The 22,743-nt window shown below is 34.5% G+C and overlaps 1 protein-coding gene across 2 annotated transcripts in view; it reads left to right on the top strand.

The window, feature by feature from the left end:
• LOC149795356 (vinculin-like) overlaps positions 1–22,743 on the top strand; it is a 104,351-nt gene that overhangs the window by 54,731 nt on the left and 26,877 nt on the right. For both annotated transcript variants that reach the window (XM_089965133.1, XM_089965132.1), the window contains exons 18-24: positions 2,775–2,955; positions 5,712–5,940; positions 8,359–8,536; positions 9,642–9,744; positions 15,913–16,113; positions 18,109–18,231; positions 19,455–19,671. In XM_089965133.1, the coding sequence (XP_089821259.1) occupies positions 2,775–2,955; positions 5,712–5,940; positions 8,359–8,536; positions 9,642–9,744; positions 15,913–16,113; positions 18,109–18,231; positions 19,455–19,671 (1,232 nt within the window). The remainder of the gene's footprint in view (positions 1–2,774; positions 2,956–5,711; positions 5,941–8,358; positions 8,537–9,641; positions 9,745–15,912; positions 16,114–18,108; positions 18,232–19,454; positions 19,672–22,743) is intronic.

Genomic DNA, 22,743 nt, shown 5'->3' with positions numbered 1-22,743 from the left:
TATATATATTTCTATGACTATAATCAGACAAATGATGCATATTTTTTTTATCTCACCACTCTTGTAAGAAATTAGAGAAAAATAATCCATTGTTTGCACTGATGTCAGTTAGGAAAATCACATTTAGGGATCAGAATTTATGGCATCGATCTAGGCAAAGCCTTATTCATACCCAATATTGGACCCTAAATTGGAGTTCTAAATGTCTCCAATCTAGGACCTGAGTTGGAGTTCTAAATATCTCTGATCTAGGACCTGTGTTGGAGATAATTCTTTCACACTTATGTAGTTTTCTATATATTTCTTCGACAAAGTCAAATTAAATTAATTTAAGTCATAATTAATTCACAGGTTACAAAAATCATTTAAGCAAGTTATTGCAGTGTATACTATTTACCCGCAGACATCATTGCCCATTTGTATTAATTATAACTACAGATGCCAAGCACATAGAAGCCCAGATGGTGAATAAACACAACTGACAGCAAGCAGTTAACTCATTATTTGAATTTACCAACAGGACATCAGGGACAAAGGTTTTTTTTAATTACAAAGCAAGCTGGCCTCAGAAGCCTACTTTGAATGCTTTGAAGCTGGTTTTTCTTTTCTTTTTTAAAGGCGATCAATACAAAGATTATTTTATTGCAAAGCAAGCCAATCTCGGAAGCCGACTTTGGATTCTTTTAAGTGTACCAATTCTCATTTGTTTTGGATCATACAAAGATGGCTGAGATATGGAAGCTAACTTTAGTTCCTTTTCACTGGTATTCATGGGAATTTTGAAAATAAATTGAAACAATGGAACAAATTTTAAAGTGACACAATATAGTACTTCGTGCATGGATGTTGATGACCCAGTGTAGCCCAAAAGATTTGGAGAAAATAAAATCATTTGATGAATTTGTGAAGACCAGAAGAGAAGCAGATGATTTTGCAACAAGAAGGATACAATCAAATGATATCTTTAAGACAACTGCCATTACCGCATGACATTGTTTTAGGTGCAGAATAATGAAGATTGTATTATATCCAGGTCAACTATAGGTCATTATCTCACAAATAAAAATCATTGTTTGAAAATACATTCACATGAGTGCAAGTGACAAATCTTTTCACCAGCATGGGTTACAAAAGAATCATTAAAGCAAGTTATTGCTGTGTTTATTATTTACCCGCAGACGTCATTAACTATTTGTATAAATTATAGCTACAGATGCCAAGCACATGGAAGCCCAGGTGGTGAATAAACACAACTGACAGTGGGCAGTAAACTCATTATTAGAACTTACTGACAGGACATCAAAGACAATGGTTATTTTTATTACAAAGCAAGCCGACCTCAGAAGCTGACTTTGGATACTTTGAAGCCGGTTTTTCTTTTTCTTAAAGGATATCAATACAAAAGTTATTTTATTGCAAAGCAAGCCAATCATGCAAGCTGACCTTGGATTCTTTTAAGTGTGTCAATTTTTTGGGGTTGATTTGTTTTGAATATACAAAGACAGCTGAGATATGGAAGGTAACAAAGGTTCCTTTTCACTGTTATTCACAGGAATTTTGAAAATAAATTGAAACAATGGAACAGATTTTGAAGTGACACAATATAGTATTTCATGCATGGACACTGATAACCCAGCGTCGCTCAGAAGATTAGGAGAAATAAAATCATTTGATGAATTCGTGAAAGCCAGAAGAGAAGCAGATGATTTTGCCGACAATATGATCATTAACATGGATGAAATTCTAGTGTACTTTGATCTCATTCCTGGATGGACTAACGATAAGATGGGGGTCAAAAATGTGAGATTAGCATGAATGGTGCAGATTTGAAAAAATCTGACTTTAGTTCTGGCAGTTTCCACTTCAGATGATGTGTTGCCTCTAACGATAATTTTTCACGGTATGAAGGGTTGTGTTGATGAGATGATGCTGCAGTGGATTAAAGAGTTTTAACTCAAGTGCACAGTTTTATATTTTTAAAATAAAATTTCAGTTGGAGTGCATTTTCTGACATGTAATTTTTGAATGATTTAAAAGGTGTCCCACAACTTATGTTTCAAGAAACTGATGTGTCCCAAAACATACAGTGCACAAAAAATTACTTTCTAAATTAATTTATGGTGTCCCAACAAATACGGTGTCCAAACATATATGGTAAATACAGTAGATCGTTAATGTCACAAGCATGGTACAAATAATTTTTCCTTCCTTTACAAGCATTTTTTTATATAAAGGAGTCACACAAGAGTTCATTGTACTGGTGTACACAGCAGTACAGTATTTCTTCCATAATAAGTCCATGGGGCAGAACTGGCTAATAAATTTCTCAAAAAGTAATTGAGGCCTATTATCAGATGCAGATATACTTAAAAAATATTTGCCATTTTTAAAAAAATGAGGGTATAGTTTATTATCAAGCATGGGCTTATCATTGGATAAATACTGTGTGTTCTAAATTCGGAATTATTTACTTTGAAGTAAGCTTATCAGTATGAAGAAATCTTTGATTCACCTAATTGCAGAGAGATTCCCAATAAATGTGCACAAATATGTTAATTGAACACTTTTGAAGGAACAGTCCTTGAAGAAAAGCATCCAGTCATTGACTTTTTAACTTTGATAGAACTGTAGTGAAAGTTGTAGAATTGTTTTGTTATTTTTTTTGTAATAATCAAAATCATTATGAAAATATCCTTCCTGCTGGAGCAATTTCATATTTTGATCTTGGTGGTTAGTTGTTGTATCACAAAGAGAAGTTATGATTTATTTTCTAGCTAAAAACACTCCAGGCTCACCAGCAAGCAGCTGAAGATCTTGTGTATCTCACAGAGTCACTCAGATCAGAAAGTCAGGTCAGAGGTCAAGATAGGCTGTGTTACTTATGGGCGGAAAAAGATGAACTGGAAAATTTGACAGTCACCCTGGCAACCACAGCAGAACATTTCACACAGGAGGGTAACTACATAGTCTTAATATAGTCTTCCAGTGACATATTCCCCCCCCTTCATATTTTTTGTAACATTCCCTCTTTCCTTTTTCTAAAAATGGCCCTATTATTCTAATTTTTTTCTCCAATTTGCACACTGTATGAATGGTCATAACAAAGCAAATTCAGATATGGTCTCATTTTTGTGGAGCTGAGTGTTTACAAAGGTAAGTAAAGTAAAGGTTTTATTTTTGTTAAGTAATTTACATAAATTTTATTATGTTTTTCTTTATAAATTATACTCTTTTGCTTATACTTTTCCCCTACTGATTAAAAAAGTGGCCATACTTTATTCCCAACTGTTTCATAAAGGGTTGCTGGAAAAACTAAATATACCTATTGTTTGCAGTAGCTTTAAAGTGAAGTGGAACCTTTCTATGTTTTACCTCTAGAGAACAGCAAATTTATTCATTACTAAATGTTGTAAAATGTACATTCCATGACTATTCTGATGAAAAAGAGTTCTGCATACCACAATATTACCTAACAGACATAATGCAAACACATTCATGAATAATTTGAAAAAACAAATAAAGACAATCTCTTAATTGTCTCCTTCAGTATTCATTAACATTTGCCACACATAGCTTTTTTTCACCATTTTAGTCAGCGGCTTGGGGCTTGTGCCAAGCAGTGGGGGTTATCTCAAAAGTTACTACCTGGTGTTTTTATCACTTACTTGAATGCATTATATTCCTCTTTTAGGAAAACAAAATATCTAAAACAGCTAATTGCATATGAAAATTGGAAATGTGGGTGAGGTATGTTTACTAAGTTTTTAACAATATCTAATTAATTAAAAATTGCTATATTAGGACACATCTTCTGGAGGTTGGCTGTGTTTGCAGAAAAGAAAATAATGGTCTTGTTACCATCATTCACATCTTCAGCTGCATGAGTTATCTCCTATTTCAATAAAATGATGTGCTTCTTGTTGTGCACTTTCAGACAGTTTCAAGCCATGGTAGAACATGTTCATGAACAACAGAATGTTGTGGACAGAATAGGAAAGGACCACTGAAAGTGCAAAAATCATAGATACACCTCTACAGGTGTCATCACTAGTCATGTTAAACCTTTTTTTGAGAACCTCACATATGTGTTTCTTAAATGCTGCAACAACTGTACAGTCAGCATCTTTGACAGAGAGATGGTCATTTCTCAGGCTGATGAGTACTGGTAGACCCCACTAATTCTTGCATACATTCTGTGTGAAAGTGACAGCCTTAGTGCTGTTAAACACTATATATACATATACATACCATCCATCTGTCGAATCTGTCTGTATGTTCATATGTTAACACTTCTTGTAACCATTAAAGTTCTGAAACCTTTGACAAATGTTGGATACCATTTAGTAGGTAAATTGCCAATTAAACATAGACATTCCTTTTAAAGGTTGTACTTTTTCAGGTCCACTTTTGACAGAGTTATTGCCCTTTCTCCATCAGATTTAAATCTCCATTACAGCAGGTCTTTGTAACCAGCTTAGCTCAGAAACCATTCTATACATTATTTGATGTGTGCACTCTTCGTTATGTCATAGAGCAAAATGGGTTTTATATCATCAACTTCAGTTTTGCTAGTGTTACAGCTCTTGTCAATCAGCTTCATATCTTTGCATGGTATATTTCTTGTACCCAGCAGAGTTCAAGAAATATTCTACATATTCTAATGATGCTTGATGTGTATATTCAACATTCTCTCATAGATCTACATGTGCATTTTATCAGTTGTGTATCATCAACTTCACTTTTGAAAGAGTTATGGCCCTTGTCAATCAGCTTCCTCTTTACATGGTATATTTCTTGTACTCAGCACAGTTCAAGAACTGTTCAACCTATTTCAGTGCAATTTGGTATAAACACTGTCTCGTAGACCCAGATGTGTCTTCATGGGGTTTGTCTTCATTTTAACTTCATAAAATCAATTTCAAGCCATAGATGAACCTAGTTTATAGAGGTGGACGTTGGTGTTTCTTTATTAGACTGTCAGTTTCTAGTAATTAATTGGGCACATAAAATAAAGAAAATAAACAGCTCATAGAAAGCAGAGTCTAAATATTATGTGAGGAAAGATTTAGCTTTAAAAAATTGGCCAGAAACATGTGGGAGAATGCTATGTTGTGGAAATCAGGAAGCACTGTAAAATCAAGGTTGTTTTCTTGCAATGCTCATTTTTTGGAAAATTTTAAAAAAGTCAGTGAGGCAAATAATAACTAATACACAACATTATTTCAAGTATGTAGACAGATATTAAAGGTATAAATTTGCAGTCCTATCTGTTTATTGCTGAAATAAAGTTTGAAAGTGTGAGTGATCATATTAAAAAATCCTTGTTTTTAAAAATAGATGCCCTCACATGGCCTGCATGGAACTGTATTTGTTCTTTGCTGTGTGCCAGTTGAGTTGGAGGGAAGCTTTGGTTCATTCATAAATTGAATTTTAATGCTTCAGTTCAACATTGATGAATAGGCAAGGTAATGTTGTATAGGAAATACAGAAATGAAATAGTAAAGTTTTGATGTTATTTAAGTGATTGATTAGTTCCATTCTTGGTCTCTTCACTATGTATTTTAGCCATGCAACTTCACATGGATTGCTTTAATATTAACATATGTGCTTTTGGTTACAAATTGTTTTATTTGTTAGAACTTGCTTTATGATTACTGTAAAGATATTAAAATAATGCATTATCTCCATGACAGTTGAATGCTTTATTTTAGGCATAAAAGAAGAAATTCTTCAACTGGAACAACTGGGGAGGGAATGGTCAGTTATGATTTACTGTCATATATCCACCATAGAAAAGGTGGCAGAAGAGTTAATAGACCTTGGAATGGAGAGAAAACTCTGGGATGAAGAATCATTACATCAGTCAGACCTGGATTTCCTTGCTGTGGTAGAGACAGAAAATGTGAGGCTTAAGGACCTGCTTAAGAGCTCTTGTGCAGGGTATGTAGTTTTAGATGCTCCATTGAGCTACATAGTCATCGTTGTTAACATATCTTCATTATCAGCAATGCTTTTGCATCAAGTATGGGGATATTTTGATATCCTTACACCCTCAGCATGAAGCAATGAATGTATATTCACAGTTGGGGATGTTTTGATACCTTTGCGCCATATCTCAGCATGAAGCAACGGATGTATATTCACAGGTGGGGATGTTTTGATATCCTTACACCCTATCTCAGCATGAAGCAACAAATGTATATTCACAGGTGGGGATGTTTTGATATCCTTGCGTCATATCTCAGCATGAAGCAACAGATGTATATTCACAGGTGGGGATGTTTTGATACCTTTGCGCCATATCTCAGCATGAAGCAACGGATGTATATTCACAGGTGGGGATGTTTTCATACCCTTACACCATATCTCAGCATGTATATTCATAGGTGGAGATGTTTAGATACCCTTTCACCATATCTCAACATGAAGCAGTGTATGCATATTCACAGGTGGGGTTGTTTTGATACCTTTGCACCATATCTCAGCATGAAGTAACTGATGTACATTCACAAGTGGGGATATTTTGATACCTTCGCACCATATCTCAGCATGAAGTAACTGATGTACATTCACAAGTGGGGATTTTTTCATACCCTTACACCACATCTCAGCATGAAGTAACTGATGTACATTCACAAGTGGGGATGTTTTTATACCCTTACACCACATCTCAGCATGAATTAACTGATGTACATTCAAGTATGGGGATATTTTGATATCCTTACACCCTCAGCATGGAGCAGTGAATGTATATTCACAAGTGGGGATGTTTTCATACCCTTACACCATATCTCAGCATGAAGTAACTGATGCACATTCACAAGTGGGGATGTTTTCATACCCTTACACCATATCTCAGCATGAAGTAACTGATGTACATTCACAAGTGGGTATGTTTTGATAGCATTAAACCTTATCTCAATCTGGAGCAGTGGGTGTGTATTCTCAAGAGGTACCCATACACCATATCTCAGCCAGAACCAACAGGTGTGTATTCACAAGTTGGGACATTTTGATGCCGTTAAACCATATATCTTGGATTGCTCCATTGGCTTAGTGGTTTTCCTCAGATGTGGGAAGTCATGGGTTTAGAACCCTGGCTAAGTCAATACAAAGACTTACAAAAATGGTACTTGCAGTTGCTTCACTTGGCTCTCAGCATTAAGATGTTAATGTTAGCACTGGTCGGCCTGGTGTCAGGATAATGTGACTGGATGGGATATGATGCTACATGTCTGCAGAATGACACCCCAGTGCTAAAAAACTGCCACACTGCAGACATCATAGTGATATGACTGAAAAATTGATTAAAAAAAGATACGTTAAAAATCCAAAACACAAAACACGTTAAACCACATATCATCCTGAAGCAGTGGATGCAAATCTTGCTATCCATCTTATCCATATGGTAAACAGCTGCAAGAAGGGTATCATTCTCGACTCTCGTTACTAGGGTCTCTGGGATGTGATCAAGTTCAAATGGAAAAAAAGACTTCTTGATTACACATTGAAATTTTCAGTATTATTTCTTACCAGAGTTTATATATACAGTCATTGCAAGAAGACCTATCATATGCTGCATGTAGTGGATATTCAGTTGTGACCCCTGTCTTGAGTTTGTGTGGGATAGGGTGGGAGTGATATGAATAATATGTAATAAAAAGTGTAGGAATCTGCAGTGGCAAGCCATCAACGTTGCTAGAGTTATTTCTTGTGTTGTTGATATGTTTTTCAGCATTAAAGTCATTGTCATTATCATCAGTGTCGGGGCCCCGAGTGGCCGAGTGGTCTAAAGCGCTCTCCATTACGGATCACTGCCATCTCACCTCTGTCTGCGCCGGTTCGAGTCTCAGTTTCAGCCACTGTGGGTATGTGAGAAAGTTTGCCAGTAGCTTCTCGTGAGTTAGTATTTCTTTCTGGGGTTTTCCCGGCTTCTTCCTCCACCATTAATACTGGCTGCCATGTATAGCCTATCATGTGCTGAAAAATGGCATTGAACCCAACAACAACAACAACAACAACATCATCAGTGTCATCATTGTCAGCATCATCATCATTATTTATTATTATCATCCTTGGTATAAAATTCATACTTAGTATTCAATAACATGAATATTTAGAGGATCTAAAAATATTAACTTTAAAACAAATGAAATTGTTTATATATTAAGATCTGATTTAATTTTTGGAAGGATTGCCATTCAATGTCAACATTCATGCTACCTTTTGAATCGATTGATTAATAATGGCACATGCAAATGAAAGTATTTGTCTTTAAACTTCTTGACCATGGACATAGTATTATTAAAAACTCACAAAAATATGTATGAGTGCCATGATTGCACTTTTATTTCACAGAGAGGAAGATACAGTGGAAATTGGTAATGAACTCTGCAAGGAACTGAGTCACCTTCAAGATGATATCAAGGTTATTGTTATACACAAAAGGCCAACAGAGGTCACTCATATTACCATGGGAACTACACTGTACACTAAACAGAGGATCAGTTTGATCAAAGGAAAATGGACACTGAAGGTTAGCATAATGATTATGTATTCATAAAATTTTTCAAACAAGAGAAAGATTCATTGTTTATTCTGCAACTGTAGGATTCCTTACCCCAAAACATACCTGAAGATTTGGTCACTGTGACCTATTTTTCCTAGCGGTGAGGAGTACCTGACATAATACATAAGTTAATGTTATATGCCATGGGCTGCATGCAGCAGTTGGCTTGTTGTATTGATGAGTTTCATAAATTTCATGATATTTTTGTCTAAAGATCATAAGCCTCATATGATGGCACAAACTTTGCATTACTCAATGAAGTCATTTAAGAGTTTAACGTTTTTTTAAAAGTTTATTGTGGTATAAACTGTCAGTTGCTGACTCACACAGCAAATTACACCTGAAGAGCTTTATGTAAGCTGTGTGAGTCGGCAGCTGACTGTTTATACCATGATAAACTCAGAAAAAAACAACTTTAAACTCTAATAATTGAAATTTCAATTATTTGTTATGTTATTTTGTTTGCATCATTAAAAAACAGAAATCTTAATTGAGTGTAGTAATACATGTTTGGGGTTTTCTGTTATGTAGCTATTATTGCACTTGAGATTGTCCTGCTTGATCGTAATAAGGTCATCATAATACCAGTCCTTCAACCAATGGAAGCCAAATTTATTCAGTTATTTTTTTTAAAAATTGTTAGTATGTTCTTTTCCCTTAATGCTTACTTCATGTCTGCCTTCACTGACAGTGTTTATCTTATAATGTACACGTGACTATTTATAGAAGTGGGTATTCTTAGAAAAGTAGTTCTTCAGAAATAAACGCAATTCATTTTGATCACGTGGTAGCATTCTAACCAATGGAACTGTTACTTTCCTTTACCAGCTACTGGCCTTGCAATTATTGCTAAATAATATGTGACAGTGTAACACATTAAGTTTATATTATATATAAATATATTTGATAAATTATGTTATGTTTCAGAAGCACATGCATTATATCATTTGTGAGCTGCATTGCAAACATTTACCCAAAAAGCTTGAGGATAAAATCTTATTTGTGTGAGTATATATATATATATATATATATATATATATAAGAAACTTGAAATTATTATCATGTCATATAGGTGCTGCAGAGCCTGGATTTAGTACGACAACAGACTAATAACTTTGGAATACCAGTGGATAAACTAGTTGACCTTGCTTTCAAGCTCAAGACTACAGCAAATGGTGAGTGATAGAGTTAAGTTACGTATCATATTAAATTCTGATCATAAATATTTTCTTCCAAAGCTGAAAATTATACATGGATAAAAAAGATGACATATTTGTGTCTTCTTTTGAACAGATTACTTTGGGTTTTTTTTAATGTCAATATCCTGATTGTTTCTTCAAATAAATGTTTTTCCAATGAAATATTGAAATGGAAGAGATTCTTCAGCTGGAACAACTTGAGTGGAATTTTGAGATATTTTCAGGATCCAGAAATAGGATTCCTTTTGCATTGTAAATGGGCCCCAGTGCTTAAATAAAGATGTGCATCATTTTTATATTTTAGCAATTTATTCCATAATATTTTGCAGTCTTTTATCATACTTTTCCATCAAACTTTTGGTGGGGCATGATTCCCAAGTATCTTAAAAACCTATCAGAGGATGAACATTGTCACTGGAAACAGGATTGAGAATATTCATATTTATATAAGAATATTTCTAGTCACAGAAATGTGTATCTTGGAACTATTTAAAATTTAATTATAAATGAAGTTACTACAAAATGCATAGACCCAGATCTGCTGTTGCATAGTGCACTACAAAGCTTGGTCTTTGCAGTTTGGAAGGAATATTCAGTGAAACAAACAACATAGACCATGATTAGCCAGCATATTATGTGATGGCAGATTAGGATCCATGTTGTTTGCCGTGTAACCCAACTTATAAGCAAGTATATACTGTAATAATAACTGAATTTATTTTCATCATTGTCAGTTTTTGTGTTGTATTTTTGTAAAAAAAAAGAAGGACACAGGCATGAGTACTTATATTGGTTGATTTGCCTTTATTTATTGGTATTTAATTTTTTGGTTTAATCTCTACAAATGCCCCCAAAAGGTATACAAAAGAACATTTGGAACAAGACTACCGCCAGTATAATCACAAGTCAGATTCATACAAAATACAGTCCTTTACCAGATGCAGCCCACAACACTAAACCAAGCGGTTATTGAGGCACAGCTACAATCTGTACTTGCTTATAAGACAAGTCCAACTGCAAACTGCACACACCCAGATCTTACATTGTATAATTTGTTGGCAGATCCGGGTCTGTATAGTTGGTTAGGAGTAATCGGTATAACAATACCCTGATTTGCAGGTGCATTATACTATGGCAGATTAGGATCTTTGTTGTTTTGCAGTTCTGACTTGTACACTAGTATATACAGTAAATGATTTGTTACATGAGCAGCTGTTGATAATCTGGATAAAGTTTTACCATCAGTATCGTCTGAGTGTCATGGATAAAGTTGTACCATCAGTATAGTCTGAGTGTCATGGATAAAGTTGTACCATCAGTATAGTCTGAGTGTCATGGATAAAGTTGTACCATCAGTATAGTCTGAGTGTCATGGATAAAGTTGTACCATCAGTATAGTCTGATGATCATGGTCATGGCTTGAGAAGGATGAAATACAACTGATACTGTTGGTAATATCATCATTACATTACATGCTGGGTGCAATCAGCAGGCTGAAGCATTGATTTTTGTTAATGGAGCTGTCAAAATGAGACAATGCTAGCTAAATGGAAAGTCATAGGAACAACTATTGGCACTTCCAAGACTTCTTTGTGAAATGGGTATGTGAAGAAAAAGGAAGCTGTCATTGAAGGTCATTGCATTTTATCAGTTTGTAACCTTCAAACACTGGACACCCAAGATGATTCATGCAAAATGGACAATCACAGACCTTGCAAAAATGCCTTATAGATTGGACCTAATTATATAACTTTTAGAAAGCTTGGCTTGTATAATTCTGCAATTTATGTGGCAGATGTTTATGTTTCCCTGGAGACTTGATTAATGTTTATTCAGTAGTTTTCTTGGTAACTTGTCAGCTTTGGTACTGTACTTAATTAGTTACTACTGCTTGATTATAGCACAAGTAATCATTAGTTACATAGTAACTAATCAGTACTTGCGCTTCAAGCAATAGTTACAGTATTTGATAATCTTGTTGTTCTTCTGGATGTAAATTGTTTAGATAAAATGACAGGAAATCTGGCAGCTTGTTATTAGAAATATAAAATGTTTGTATTTATCTTTGCTGTATGTAGATTATTCATTCAGGTGGATCATAAATGTAGTTAAGTCTTCATTCACAGAAAATTGCATAGATTAAGGTAAGTGCCATTATTTGATGCAGGTATTTTTTAACAGCAGTTTAACCTGAATGAAGGATCGATGTAATTAAGTATTAATTCTAATTTCCATTGATCATTTTGTTATTTGTTCTTTCATTTTTAATGATACATGTACTTAAATATGTTATGCTCCTTCTCTTTTATCTCTATCCTTACTGGTCTCACAACATGTAAATTTATGCAGGGAGTGAAACTGACAATTGCCTGATACTGGCTATACATACATGTAGATTGGAACAATATTAAATGCTTTAAAATTCATTTTTTTCAAAGGGTTAAAATAAAAAACAAATGTTAAAGATAATATTTAATTACAGGTTGAAGCTGAATTAAGAAATAGTTGTGCCATTTTGTTTCTTCGGAAAGTATCCATAAGAAAACAGGTGGATGTTTTCTGCATCACATGTGACTCATTTTTCACTGGATCTTTAAGTTTGTAGTTTGGTAGTTTGGGAGCAACATTAAGATACATGAAAATTGGTACCACACAAAAGGAAGTGACATCACAGTGTGTTGAGTAACTGCTTTCACTTTGCATAAGCATAAAACGTTTCACTTTTCCTGGGGTAATGACAGCATCTGATTTGTCACATTAAAGGTTTGTTTTTTCTTGCATTCCTACATGTATATGATGTTTTTGTATGTAGAACAACATTTTTTTCACATGAACACTATCTTTCATTACTTAATTTCCATCATTTCAGTAATCAAGGTAAACTTAATTGCAACACATTTACATCCTAAAGTGTGCAGTGGTTGCTGTAACAAGATAACTGAGTCGGATTTCGTGTTTATAACAGAACACTTTTGATGGTGATACAAATACAATGTTTATTCATGAATGACTTGAATGGAAAAATAATTATGATTAATACATGTGTGTATAAGATCCAGATATTGGACAAATTAACACAATCCACATGAACCTAATAATGCAACAAATGTAAATACAAATAAATGACCTTACATAGTACAAGGACAAAGGTGAATGATTCACAGTAATTTCACATGCCAAAAAGAATTATGTGTTTTACTCAAATGTGTTGGTGTTGGTGTTGTGTGGTTTAACGCCATTTTTTAGCACACGATAGGCTATACATGGTGGCCAGTATTAATGGTGGAGGAAGAACCCGGGAAAACTCTGGAAGAACCATCAACCCATGAGAAACTACTGGCAAGCTTTCTCACATACCCACCTTGGCTGAATCCAAGACTCGAACCCACGCAGACAGAAGTGAGATTCGAATGTTCCATAACGTAGAGAGCTTTAGACCACTCTGCCGCTCTGGGCCCCTACTCAAATAGTAAAAATGATGCACTTTGCTCATATAGTAAAATCTATTCACCCAAATAGTGAAAAACGAGGTATTTTACTCAAATAAAATGATGAAAACAATGGGACAGATATCATACAAATATCTTTACAATCCCAAAACACTGGGTATTACAAAACCCCAGATTATCCCACAGCTAAAAGATTACACGTATGGAGTTACACACTGTCACCTGTACGCTTGGCTACCAGTCACACTGGTCAGTCAAGCAGTCAGTATTCCAGGTAGTCACTGACCACCATTCAATTCCTTGGTCAATCAAGCAATCAGTACCCACCAGTCGGTCAGCCAATTCTCAATCACCTGCTACTCAACCAGCAACACTTTTCACTCAGTTCTATGGCTGGTATGATTCAGCTTTACAGCAGCTATGGTCAACTTCTGTGGTTAGCTCTACAGCTGGTACCACGTCGACTCCGCTCAGCTGAAAATACATCTAACACCGTGTAATGTGCATGACATAGGCATATACTATAAAATGTAGTGATGTTTTATACAGTAAGCTATACAGATTGCATTATTGGCACAATAATTACATAGCGATAAACAAGTTTAGAAGTGAACCTACCTGTGTCCGATAAGAATCCTATGGTACTAAACATTTCTGAATAAAATGCAACTTTATTGCTAATACAAATCTCCTGTTAAGTCACATACAAGAATGGAAAATATTTGCATTATACTATGCAAGCCAGAGTTACACAGAAAATATACAAAATGTAAACATGGTAGTTCAGTAGTTATAACCTATAATATATGTAAGAAATTAATAAATATCTCACATACCTCTACAGCTGAAGATGTGCAAGTCCTTAAGTAGACTGCTCTCTGACAAGACATTCTATAATGTAAAGATTTTGACCTATGGTAGGTATTTATACACAGACAATGTAGACCTACAGCATCTGTGTCGTAGATGAATCGTTTTTTCCCATCAAAAGCACTTCACACGTGAGGAATAGGATGAACTGAACTTACAGCTTTGAAATATTTGTACAATATACATAAATCACCCTCAGGTATCGTTGTACACAAAAAAATGAAACCCGAGTACATGTATTTAATAAATAAAGGGATTTGTACAATTCCATGACAGTTGCAGTGTCTTTCAAACTGGACACTTTTTGCTAATCAGCTTATCTATAGGTATAGTTTCCCTGGTCTGGTTCAGGTAGAAAAACAGGACATTATTTTGCTGATCAGCTTATCTACAAGTACATTTTCTATAGACTTGTTTCAAGTAGAAAAACAGGACATTATTTTCCTGATCAGCTTAGCTACAAGTACATTTTCTATAGTCTTATTTCAAGTAGAAAAACAGGACATTATTTTGCTGATCAGCTTAGCTACAAGTACATTTTATATTGTCTTGTTTCAAGTAGAAAAACAGGAGTCATGGTAACTCAGTTGATGGAGCATTAGACTCATATTCCAAGGATTGCAGTTTTGAGACCTGCCCAGATCAACCTAGTTCACATGCCTTGGTGTGCCCTTGAGAAGGTCACCAAGTTCCCATTTCCTGGCATGATATGCCAATGACATGTTGAAATTGTAAAAAAAATTCTTTGTTTTTATTTTTTCAAACATCTTTTGATTATTTATTTATTTAAGGAAGAGTAACTCTGGATCAAAGTTGAATTGAGGACTATATCATTTATTTTTTTTCTATTTTATTACCATGATCATTGGACTGTACTGATGGTACAACTTTAGCTACAGTGTCTGTCCTATTTAACCTTGGGTATAAAAATGGATTGTAGTATATTTGGACCAGTTGACAGTTGTATCATTATACAGCTTGAATGTTGTGTATTCCTAATTACCAGAACAGTATCTGCATCAGTTCTTTTGAATGCTGTTATGTGTTTAAATGTCATTTAAAGTTTACTCAGAATTTTTAACTTACATTGATCCATATTATACCTTAGAGTTGCATGTCAGATGCAAAATTCTGACCCCCAGCTAGGATTTTCCTGTCCTACATATATGCATATGAATGATTATAATACCTTATACACATGCATGGATGTTGGCTCCAACAACAAGCAACATAAATGCTGATCTACCATTACAAAATTAGCTGGCAGATTAGGGTTTGTATTGTTCATTCTACTGATTACTCCTAACAAACTGCAGAGACCTGGATCTGCTGTCTGTATGCAATGGTAGATCTGGATCTTTGCAGCTTGCAGTTGGATCTGACTTACATGTGAGGATATACAGTAATCCTCTATCTGCAGTAGTTGCCTCATGTGCATGAAGGCACTTTAAAACTAAACATTTGGGTGAAACAGAATGATAGTGGTGATATTAGTGATGGAATAATTATATCCTCTGATTATTCAGATTATTCATGGTGGTTTTCACAAACTCCATGTCTGACATTTTAATTGAGATAGACAATATCCATGGTTCCACTGGGATTCACTTTTGGCACTCCCCTAATACGTTTACTACACTAGAGAATAAGTGTTATTTTAAGTGATTATTTTTTTATGGGATCACATCAAAATTCAATGTTTTGGCTGAAGTGCCACTGACCTCCAGCTGATTTCAGGTCAAAACATTACTCTTAGTAAAGTCTCAAAGACTGACTGGATTTCATTACTAATTGGTTTTATTACTAATTGGTTTTGCTTCTACAGGGGAGGAAAGAGAGGTAAATCAGTCTCAGTTCCTGTTGCAAGTTAAAAAATTCTCTGACAATGCAAACATGATTAGGAAGAAGGTGCTAAATGGAATTCAGCTGTCTGCAGAATTGGACAAAAGGTCAGCAGTCAGACAGGGGTTAGACGGTCTTATGACATATTATCCCAAAGTGATAGACATGGCCAAGAAACTAGCAGGTAAAACTTCATCACTCTAATATATATTTTTAGAAAAATCTAGAAGTATAGTTGAAGGATCTCAATAAATTTGTGTGCAACTCAAGTTGAGTTCTTAATTTTTCTTCAAATTCCAATTCAGGGCTGTAACTGGCCAAAATGTGAGCTCAAGAACTAACCATAAATTAGATATAAACTTATCTTTAGATCAGTCTGATTAAAATTGGATCTCCACTGTCAGGTGTGAAGAATTGACAGCAACCACTTAGGGGTTATATTCTTATGACCTTTGAATTAGCCAGTGGAAATGCAGCTTTCAAAAATCTGAAAGTGAATCATATTGTTTGGCAAACCTTGATGCTTTACAGCCACACTGCTCAGTCTTCCAAATGCAAAGATGTAAGACTTCATATGATTGGCTAATAAAATTAGCAATTATGTCAATAACATAGGTCACCAGAATATGACCCCCAAGTGGTCACTGTCAGTCTTCACATAGGACAGTGGAGATCTGATTAGTTATAAACCCATCCCCTGTTTTAGAAATGCTTTACAAAATGTAACCATAGATGACATAATTAAGAAAATAAATATTGCGTTGGCTCCTTTGCTCATCATAGGAAAAATACTTTAATTGAGAAACATTTTTTCCAAAAAGTGTTAGGTGGGTTACAAGCACCACTGACATTTCCTTTGCAAATATGACTGCTTAATAGAGTCTGTTATAAAAAAAAAGTGGGGCCTGGCTAACAGTTTTATAAAATATACAGGTCATTCAGGTAGCATTGAATGTTACAGACCATACACCCAGACTGAAATTCACTAGCCATCATCACTAAACCCCATTAGGTGGAACCATTCCTTCATTAAAATGAGCGATATATATATATATATATATTATTCAACAGTTCATATTGTTTCCTTATCTTTGGCAAAAACCACAATGACAGTAATGACATAGTGAGAGACCTTCTTAAAGGGGTTCACTGTAGCATTTAAATACATTGTTTGTCCTGAGAGTTCATCCATATTGCCTCATGTGAATAAGGTCTTTGCTTTTGTCTTTAATAAGAAATTATCACTTTCCAGATACAATTGTTATTGTAAAAAGTTTCTGATCTTTGTTGCTTTTTTGATGGCATGGGTATTAAACCCACACACCAAGCCATCATATGTTGTCCATAGTGCATCTTTGTTTATTTTGAGTTAATCTTTTTATGTTGTGGGTGAATTAGGGACTGATCATATAATTGTGTGGGGTGGGGGATTAGCAGGCTAGGATTTTTTTAGCCAGGATATTTTTTTTTTACCTCTGGATAATTTTGTTCAATTTATTTGAGAGCTGCTAATTTAAAACCAAAACATCCCAGACCCCCTGTTGAAACTTAATGTACAGTCCCTAAAGAGTTTGCATTTGTCTTTACTCTTTCAGTAAATTTATTTTGTTTCTGGATAGGTTAACCCTAGTTTTGATCACACACATACACATGTACATGCACACACACACATGTACACACACATGCACACACACACACACACACAGAGCCTGATCCAAACCATTACAGTGCAATCTATACACAGTAGGAATAAGTATTATAGCTAATTGTACAGTTATTATACTACATTTTGAAGTAACCAGAACTTATGGTCATGAGATGTTGACTTATGGACAGGATAAATAAATGTTATATTCATTCATTTCATATGCTAATGCATGTATATGGGATCTTCAAATGTTAGTGTGCATATTTTATGATAGATGTAAATATTTATTGCTACATAAAATAATTTTCAGATGAAATAAATGGAATATTTGAACTGTGAATAAAGACTAAAATCCATGTACAGTAATAGTGAATTTTAACTGCACAAACCTGTTATGAGAAAACCTATCTTGAGAGGCCACTTATTGTTGGCAGAAGGGTAGTCTCTGAAGACAAGTTTTATTGTACTATTTTAGTCTGTGCATTTTTACAGGACACATGTTTTAAAACTTTGATACTTTTTCTTTAACAGAAGCTGATTTCCATGGCAACATGAAGGAAGTGAACATACAGAGACAGAATTGGAGTACCAAAGCACGTTACTTGGTCATCTCACTAAGGTCATTCTCAGACCTTCGACCTTCCCTGCTTCCAGGTTTGTTAGCCAGATTTGTTTTCTAGGGTAAACAGATTAAGAATTGTTGCTTGTAAAATGCCAAGAGTTTTAGCTTTTGAAAAGTTTTTGTGCATTTTTAATGATCAAAGCAGAATAACTTAAAAAAGAAATTATTTTGTACCTGTAATTTATAGTGGTTGGCTTAATAGAATCATGTCTTTAAGTACTTAATAAAGTGCAGGAGATGATTATGCATAGCTCCTAGGGTAAAGGTTTCTTCTAAGGATATAAACATTTGTCAGTTATTTTGTGATCAAGATTGCACATATCTTTATTTTTGAAAATGCAGATCTTGCAGTTGGTTGTATACCTCTTTATTTCAGAATTTATTTTATCAATATATTAAGTCATTTTAGTTTTGTATCATATTTTATCCTGATGTTTGCATGTGTGAATAATGTCACATGACACAGTTTAAGATAAAGACTGATAACATGGTGGTCATTATATTTCCACAGTAGTTGTATAATGTTGATTCATCCTTTAAAAGTGTGGCTACATGACAAATATTGAAGTAATGCTTAAGATTTAACTTGGGTCATGTCTGAGAATTGGTATGTTTGATAGTTGAACCAAGTGTTAGCTTGTGCTGTGTGGAATTTTGAATCAGTATTGCCCTCGGAGTATATAGATGTAGCCCTTGGGTCAAAACTTGGAAACCAACTATTGAAATCCCCAATCTAAACAATGTATAAACATATAAACTCATACTGAGCATAAAAAGGCAAATTCGTATTTGGCACTTACATTGGCTCCTGGGTTGATCATTACTTACCATGGACTGAGACCATGGTTCATAATGTGCAATATTTAAAATTACCATATGCACATACTAGACATGAAGAGACAAAGCACATTTGCAGTTAGCATTAACCTCATGTTTGGCCTTAGTGATTTGGCTAAGGGACTCAAACTTGGTCTGTGGGTTAAAACAGAAGTGTGGTGATTTGTATTTTACAAACACAAATTTCTAATTCCGCTCACAAAATTTGTAATCAAAGTTTTACAAGAGTTCTTTTTAAAATTAAGAAATACATGACATTTCTTTTCAAAACTGCATCGCATGATCCTGCCAGATGTTATGTAAAAGAAAATGAAAGAAACATAACCAACCATGTTTCTTTTATTACATTTTGTAAAGTCACTCTTAAGATAAATAAAATAAGCCATAATTTTGTATCAATTCAAACTCACATTTTCAGAGGTAATGAAACTCCTTGAAGTGGATGAAAATCTTGAGGTTCCTCATGTAAAGGAAGAGTTCACTCCCCTGCCATCAGGAATTGTCATGTCATCATTATCCCAGCATGCCTCAGTTACATCTGCTTTCATGCCAACCAGCCAATTGGGACAAAGTTCGGACTTCATGCCAGCCACAGTTGATTTGAGAATGAATTCTGATTTATCAAAAGATCAAAGGTTATTGAGCTGAGTTTGTTTGCAACCAGTAGCAGGAATGTGACAAAATATTGGGGGAAAAATGCATTTTATGAAATGTGCAGACATTTAGATTTTTTTAGACATATACACAAGCATAGATATTTGTTTTAAAGTCCAGGTATTAATATGACTGTTCATCTTATCACATTTTGTCTAGTAGTGTTTTGTCTCTTTAATCATGGTGTAGAATCACAATTGCTGCATTGCTTTGCATCATAGAATGAACAAGACACAACAATTACTTATCACTGTATGGCATTGCATGGCATTAGTTTCATCATTTCCATTGTTATAGTTATGTCTTTCTTATATATATATATATATAGAGAGAGAGAGAGAGAGAGAGAGAGAGAGAGAGAGATGGTCTGATTAGAATTTCTGATCTTTTTTGTTTCAAAGTTTAAATTTGTTTGAACTTTTTGGATTTAGATTTTCTCTCAGTAACTATGTTTAAACCTTGTAGGCAAGATATTTCAAAATTTATTGAGCAAAGCCAGAACAGATTGGTTCTATGGGTACTTAGAATGGGTTTTAAGATAGTATATGGGTACTTAGAATGGGTTTAGGATAGTATATGGGTACTTAGAATGGGTTTTAAGATAGTATTAGGGTACTTAGAATGGGTTTTAAGATAGTATATGGGTACTTAGAATGGGTTTTAAGATAGTATGTGGGTACTTAGAATGGGTTTTAAGATAGTATATGGGTACTTAGAATGGGTTTTAGGATAGTATATGGGTACTTAGAATGGGTTTAGGATAGTATATGGGTACTTAGAATGGGTTTAGGATAGTATATGGGTACTTAGAATGGGTTTTAGGATAGTATATGTGTACTTAGAATGGGTTTTAGGATAGTATATGGGTAATTAGAATGGGTTTAGGATAGTATATGGGTACTTAGAATGGGTTTAGGATAGTATATGGGTACTTAGAATGGGTTTAGGATAGTATTGGGTACTTAGAATGGGTTTTAAGATAGTATTAGGTTCTAAAGACTGGCTTTTTTAAACACATTTTGTTAACTTTTTTAACTTCTGCTTTCAAATAATGAAAATATTTTGCACTTACTTGGTAAAGAAGAAATCTATAAACCTACTGTGCCAAACCTGACCAAATCAGTTAAGTAAATACCTTTAGTCGGTCTCAAGGTCTGATTGTATTTGGACAACTTTGCTTTTATTTTTCAGCAGTAGATTGATCATTTACTTTTCAAGTTCATAAAGTATAAAATAAAACAAAGTTTGTGCAAACTGTATAAAGTAGATCAGACTTAACCCTTTACCTCATAGAGCATAGTGACAAAGTGCAGCACGCTATAAGTAGAACACCTGTTACCTAGTCGACAGCATACGCATAGGCCTGCCTATGAACTGTTAAGCAATGTAGTGTATGTTATGTTTAACAGCAGTTTTAACAATTTTACATTTTTGCTACACATCTATTATATATGGACAAATTTAAGAGTAAAGTCCAATTGTTATAGCTGTGTAATTATTTTTCACGGAAGAATTTTGTATGTGCTTTAAAATTGAGAGAGAACTCGTTCACCGTCATGTCAGTGAGGCCGCATGACCAACCGTAGCTGCCATTTCCCATACTCGAAATTTACATGTTTTTCATCTGCGTCTACATTACAAAGTCATCTGAATTTGATAATCAATAAAAACTAATTGAGCCTACATAAATATCAGAGCCTTTACCTAAGTTATTGAATCTTTCATAGTTGTGATTCTGATCGTGAAAACTTCATAAGTACTGAATGAAATCCTGCCTGTGAAATGTTAAGCAATGTAGTGTATGTTACGTTTAACAGCAATTTTAATCATTTTACATTTTTGGTACACATATATTATATGTGGAAAAATTTAAGAGAAATTCCGATTGTTATAGTTGTTAATTATTTTTCACAGAAGAATTTTTTATGTGCTTTAAAATCAAAAGAGAACTTGTTCACCGTCATGTAAGTGAGGCCGTGTGACCAACCATAGCTGCCATTTCCAATACTCGAAATTTACAAGGTTCTCGTGTGTGTCTACATCACTAAGTCATCTGAATTTGATAATTTATAAAAACTAATTGCTGCTTACATCAATATCAGAGACTTTACCTAATTTATTGAATCTTTCGCGGTTGTGATTCTAATCGTGAAAACTTCATACGTACTGAATGAAATCCATGGCCGCCATTTTGGAGATTGGAGATTACGACCCAGTTACTTTAAATAGCAGATATCGACCAGTACATGAATAGTGACCACGTGATCTGACGTAATTGTGATTCGCAGAAATGAATGTAGTATCTAAAAGGGAGGTTTTCCTCAAAGGTGGCACTACGAAAACCAGATCAAAATGGCTGATGTTTACAGCAGGCGTCAAAAGGCGCTTCCATGCCAATGGAGTAGAGGCGTCCAAAGACGCTTGCATGAGGTAAAGGGTTAAGTTAGCACATGCATCTGTGAACTAAAAAAATAAATATTGTCAGTTCTTAAAAGAAAATGTACACTTATCAATGATGGGGGAAATTCTGTCAGAACTTATTAAATATATCCATTGTAACATTTTTTTGACCATGCAAGAATGAAGGACAAATAGCAGCTTATTTAATTTGCAATTCAGCTGAACAGGAAATGGAAACATTTGCCTTGCACAAACTGACCTCTGATCATTGAATCCTAATACAAACAGCTGTTATAGGATTATACAGAGTTGCCTACCCTTTACGATATTGGCATAGGCCTCATGATTTTCGGAGTAACTTATGCCGTTATGATTTTTCCTCTTGAAATCCATTGTGGAAGAAATATGCATATAGTTAAATTGCAACATGAATTTGTACTTTTTCAATTCCCCATATTTTTGGATGTCAAAATTTGAGAGTAGCACTTGGTTGTATTAGCAGATGCACAACATTTTCTCCTTAAGAAAAGACAACTTTCTTTACCATAATAGTTATTCTAATTTAGTCTGTAGTTACTGAAAATGATAAATAGGTCTACCTAGTTAGAATATTTTCAGAGATAAAGAGAGAGAGTGGCACCATCTTATACACC

The sequence above is a fragment of the Sinohyriopsis cumingii genome, chromosome 7 (genome assembly GCF_028554795.1).
Source record: "Sinohyriopsis cumingii isolate HCF-2022 chromosome 7, ASM2855479v2, whole genome shotgun sequence".
In the NCBI taxonomy this organism is placed as follows: domain Eukaryota; kingdom Metazoa; phylum Mollusca; class Bivalvia; order Unionida; family Unionidae; genus Sinohyriopsis; species Sinohyriopsis cumingii.
Note: the sequence above shows the minus strand (reverse complement) of the source record. Positions and strands in the feature narration are given on the sequence as shown.